Here is a 5,090-nt window from a genome sequence, read left to right as displayed (position 1 = left end):
TAAGTTACTCTTATAATAGAAAAACTAAGATCCGAACACTTGATAAGGACTTTGTTTATTTATTAAAACATATATCAACATTGGTATAAAATCACATTATAAACGTACTTTGTACTGGAAAAACACAATGATATAAAGACAAATGAAAGAGAATTAAAAAAAAGAGAGATATTGAGATTCAAACATTTACCAAATAGCCAATCCTTACGCTAAATAGTACATATAAAATCACAAAAAGTTATTTTCGATGCACAACCGTTGTAACTTTGAAAGAAAGTCTTCTTTCCATGGTAATAAAACCAATATGTGTATGTCTAGGAGTTGTGTTTTCCTCCCATAACATATTTCGTATTGTTCCTTAATTGCTCAAGTTATACAATTTGAAGCCACAGTTTGATTTTGAAATTTTTTGTCTGCACTGAATGTTATTGAATGTTATTAGAAGATCATTGTACATGGCACAGATATGATGTTTAAACTACACCTCTTTGTGTACATATATAAGCGGAGATATTACAGCTTAGTACACAGCTTGTACAAAAGGCAAATGTCTCTCCTATTTTTTATTGAACCAGAGGTGTGATTGGTTATATTTTATAGAAACCAAATGAACAATGCTGTTCGTAATCATAGATATATTTCTTATTCCAGACTTTTACGTACAATTTATCATTTCTATTTAATTGAAAGGTACCATAGAAAAACAGCTGTACATAATTTTGCCACTCCTTTCTTATCTTTAACATCTTATAAACCAACACTTCGCTATCCGTATTTTTCGTTAAAGCTCCTTGCCGAAACAATTTTAATCGAATATTATCGTTCGCCAAGTGTAGATATGATTTGCCAAAAGACACAGTTATGGAAAAATATATGGTGAACATATCAGAACTCGGTATATTTATATGTGTTGTGTTTTCCATTTTGTTGTTGAGCTCGCAGTGTTGAGTGGGAAGCCAAACCATCACTCCTTTTTCTAGATAAGCAAAACAAATTTGAACTTAATAATCGAAATTCAAACAAATAATCCACAATAAAAGTAATACAATTGTATAACATGAAATTTACACATATGTAAATTTCAATTAAATAAATTCAGAACCTATAAGCTACACACTGCATTTTGTAACCCATGTTTCATTACTGCAAGTGTAATCAAGGGAACCAAGATTGATCAATTATTTAATGTCAAATATACACTATTCAATTATTATAGTATATAACAGAAAACTAAAGAGATAAAAGAGATTCTTTTTCAAAAGTGGACTTGAAAAAAGAAATAAAAATTATAATAACAACAACGAGATATGTTGGCGACACTATGAAACAATATTTAGGTTACAGATAAATATAATTAAACATTTTTTCCTGTATATTATCCATTATCAAAATGATACAAAACAACCCCTTCATGAAGTGGATAGCGCCATTTTAATAATTTTGTCTTTCTAAATATTGGTAAAGCTATAATCTTCCTTTGCAATTTTTGCGGTTTCCGAATAATGATAAACGTCTTATAGTATAATAAATCAGTCTCACGGATGCTATTTTTCGCACTTAAGAGGAAAATAGGAAACATTAGTATACCGCGTAAATAAATACGTTTACAACATAATGGATAGCAATAAATAATAAAACATATATAAGGACAATCCGTTTTACAAGTTTGAGAGTTCAATATAAATATGTATCTTTTTTTATTTTAGTTTTCTTGCATATGCTATGCGCTAGTTGTTTTTATCTTAATTTGTTCTTAGATTTGTTTGAATGTAGAAATAGAAACATCCATTCTTACCATCACTTGAGACCCCTTTGGTGTGGGAGTGCGTACATACTTTGTTCTTAACACCGGATCCTACACGCTTGATTTCGTCGAGTGCCTGATTAATATAGAAGTTTTAAATATATATGTTGAATGTCGTTCATAAGGAGGAAATATTACTCAATATGTCAAAGTGTCCTTGGCTAAAAATAAATCCGTTATATGAATTTGTACAAGTATAGAGATGCTGTAACAACCTGTTTCGGTCGGAAAACTATGAAACTGAGAATATCTGAGGATATCTAAACAAACGACAGGTGAAGATAAGATTCTTATAAAGTATAAACAATAATAAACAAATCGGGTCTACTAAACCTGAATTGACGTATGGTTCTCCCGAAAGAAAAACTTGTTTTTGTTACTTTGCAAGTCACCATGCAATCTGATTAAGGTCATGCCCGGGAGAATACCCCATGCCAAAAAGAGAGCTTCTTAGGTATTTGAATATACTTTTTCAAAGTGGCCAATGTATCAGTATTACAGTTTTAGAATATTTAGCTATAACCAAAGATGTAAAACACTTATAATCCAAGAAGTTATTTCGTACACAAAAAGGGCAATATCAAGAAATTTAACACATTTTAGGGATTTCTATAAAGGTTAGCAGTTATGGAATGTTAAGTTACAAAAACAACAGAATCTGATCAATAGAAATTTTAAAGAAATTTTAAAGTAATCAAACTGTTAGCTATTGTAAAAAATTATAAAATCAATTTCAACATGGTTCATCATCACCCAACATCATACCTTTATTCGTCGATAAAGCCAATAATTAACAGAAACTAGAAACACAAATTGACACACACACACACACACACACACACACACACACACACACACACACACACACACACACACACACACACACACACATTCGCACACAAAAATTTTTATTCAAACGAAATTAGTGTAGCTGTAGAAAAATATGATGGTCTAAAAGGAATCTTTAAAATGTTCATGCCTTTAAAGTGTTGAATTTGTTTATGTCTAGAAAAAACATAGGCGAAAATGAATCCCAATATGATTTAAGTTGACTGTTCAATTTATGAACTCATTAACCACATCTTTCATTTAATTTTTCGTATATTTAAATATATTTTTGTTAATGAATACTATTGTTCTGAAATTGTAACCCATGTTTCTTTCTTTTAATCTTTCTTTGTGCCTGTTTATTTAATATTTTGTATTAAAAAAATTAAAGTAGTGCAGTTTACCTTATTTTTTTTATACATTGGATATTAACCGTTGGTACCTACCAGATCAAACAAAAATATATATGTAGATGAGTCTCTTACACAACACGTATAGTTGGTATCATCTTTTATCTTTTTAAGAAGATATTGTGAACAACCAGAATGTCGCATATTCTTTCCGGGAATTGTAACACACAATGTTGTCTCATCTCTAAACATCCACGTGGTTGAATCTGGTACATCATTTGAAACAGAAGACAACACAACAATGTTATAAAGTGTATAAGCAGAATAAATTACAAGCCCAAGACCTACAACCAACATGAAAATACAGGGGAAAGCGAGAACACAAATTTTGAAATATTTTTTCGTGTCCCTTGATTGTCTTGTCTCTTCATCCTGATTTGAATCATCTTCCACCGTGAAGACATGCCTTGATGGCCGGTGATTCAAATGTGTCCGAGGAGGTGCTGTTGGTAAAACTGTCTGTCCAGGTAATGCAACAAACTCATAAGGAATCCTGAAACTTGAATATCGCTGTCCACGAATATTTTCTGCGTCTGCCATTTCCATGCAACTTTACGAAAATGCTATTATTTTAAAAGTCACCAATGATAGAAATACAGATCACAAAAACCTCTAAGTAAATTGATTAGACGTTGATACCATTTACATTTAACACAATATGACACGGAAATATAATAAATCTATATATGTTGAAATAGACAGGAAAAATTTCAACTATCAGGAAGGAAAGATCAAACTTATTGATGACGAATTGATTTTATTTCATAGAAAAAAGGCATGGTTGACTCATAATTGTTTGCATCCGACGGAATTCCATTTTACCATAAACATACAAAAAAACTTGTTAGTTGGGAATATTAAACCGATATCATAGATTGGTTAAAGGCCTTCTGAAGTCGCTTAAAGAATCATTTGATTCCAAACAAATCATACCTACACTTGGTGAACGCATAAATATCTCTTACCTAATTTCGTTGTAAGATATCTGTCCTTGGTTGAACAATACCCAGTTTCTTCTAAAATAATGAGTAATGTTGTTTTTTTTTGTAAATTGTTCTTTGTTCTGATGTGACTACTGATTTACTGATTTTGACACAAAAGCATACAAATCCTATTTGATAACCGCTGGTATATTCACGCCGCAATAAGATAGTTAGATTTAGCGCAATGTAAAACCTACCATTTCGTTTGAAATGCCCGTACGAAATCAGAACCATTGCGGTACCAGCTGCCCTGGTGGCGTTATATCTATTTTGCCAAATAATTCGGACTTGAGTCAATTATAGATTGGCTTAGTGTTCGGTAATTTTGTTGTTAAATGAAAGGCAAAGAATAAGACAAATTAATGGCAATAACAGTCATTTAAACATGTTTTTAGTACATTTGTAAGACAATTATGAGAATCAGCTAGTTCCCACTTCTTCGAATAAATGCACTATAAGTCTTATGCAAAAAAAAGTAGTAAGGTACAAGTGAGGTTTTATCCTGTTCCAAATCATTTGAATCTATTCTACAGGAGATTTATTGGTCGTTTCATATTTCTCTTTCTTTTATTTTGTTTCAACATATTTATTCGGAAAAATACACATATCATAGAATACAAAACAATTTATATATCTGACAGAATCTGGAAATATTGACAAAAATATAATACACAGATTAATTACAAAATTAAATGGTGGACGGTACAAAATATTCTGAATAAAAAAATTGACAATACGAATCTCAGTTATATTCTGAGATTAATGCTTGTTATGGGTATGCCAATCTGCGACTGAGTTTTGTATAATATTTCGGCGTATTATTTCTCAAAATGTTTTGAAGTAATAATAATAATCTATGCCACTCTCGTCTTACGGTAAGTTTTTCCCAACCAGTCTCCTTATATATTCTATCGATTGAGGTAAATTTTGTAGCCCCCAGTAACAATTCTTGTGGCGTCTAATTGAACCTTTTTATCCTTATCGCTGACTGGTTGTGACAATCCCAGATTACATCCCCATATTCAAAAATAGGTTGAATAAAACTGCGAAAGCTCTGCAAAGTAT

General features: G+C 31.1%; 1 protein-coding gene across 1 annotated transcript; it reads right to left on the bottom strand.

The window, feature by feature from the left end:
• Window positions 1-432: 432 nt before the first annotated feature.
• LOC148626447 (uncharacterized) lies at window positions 433-3,715 on the bottom strand. Its single transcript, XM_088570460.1, has 3 exons — window positions 3,079-3,715; window positions 1,796-1,880; window positions 433-976 (listed from the first exon to the last, which is right to left on the bottom strand). Exons 1-3 carry the CDS (start codon window positions 3,586-3,588, stop codon window positions 588-590), a joined length of 984 nt encoding a protein of 327 aa, XP_088426586.1. The 5' UTR covers window positions 3,589-3,715; the 3' UTR covers window positions 433-587.
• Window positions 3,716-5,090: the final 1,375 nt, after the last annotated feature.

Source organism: Perna viridis, chromosome 2, assembly GCF_037379345.1.
Source record: "Perna viridis isolate PV_CMFRI_1.1 ecotype Kerala chromosome 2, ASM3737934v1, whole genome shotgun sequence".
Taxonomy (NCBI): Eukaryota; Metazoa; Mollusca; class Bivalvia; order Mytilida; family Mytilidae; genus Perna; species Perna viridis.
Note: the sequence above shows the minus strand (reverse complement) of the source record. Positions and strands in the feature narration are given on the sequence as shown.

Coding starts and splice junctions, on each gene's coding strand:
- LOC148626447 (XM_088570460.1), bottom strand. CDS start 3,588: ATGGAAATGGCAGACGCAGAAAATATTCGTGGACAGCGATATTCAAGT. Junction 1,881..3,078: donor ATATATTTTTGTTTGATCTG/GTAGGTACCAAC, acceptor TATATTAATCAG/GCACTCGACGAAATCAAGCG. Junction 977..1,795: donor CAAAGGGGTCTCAAGTGATG/GTAAGAATGGAT, acceptor TTGCTTATCTAG/AAAAAGGAGTGATGGTTTGG.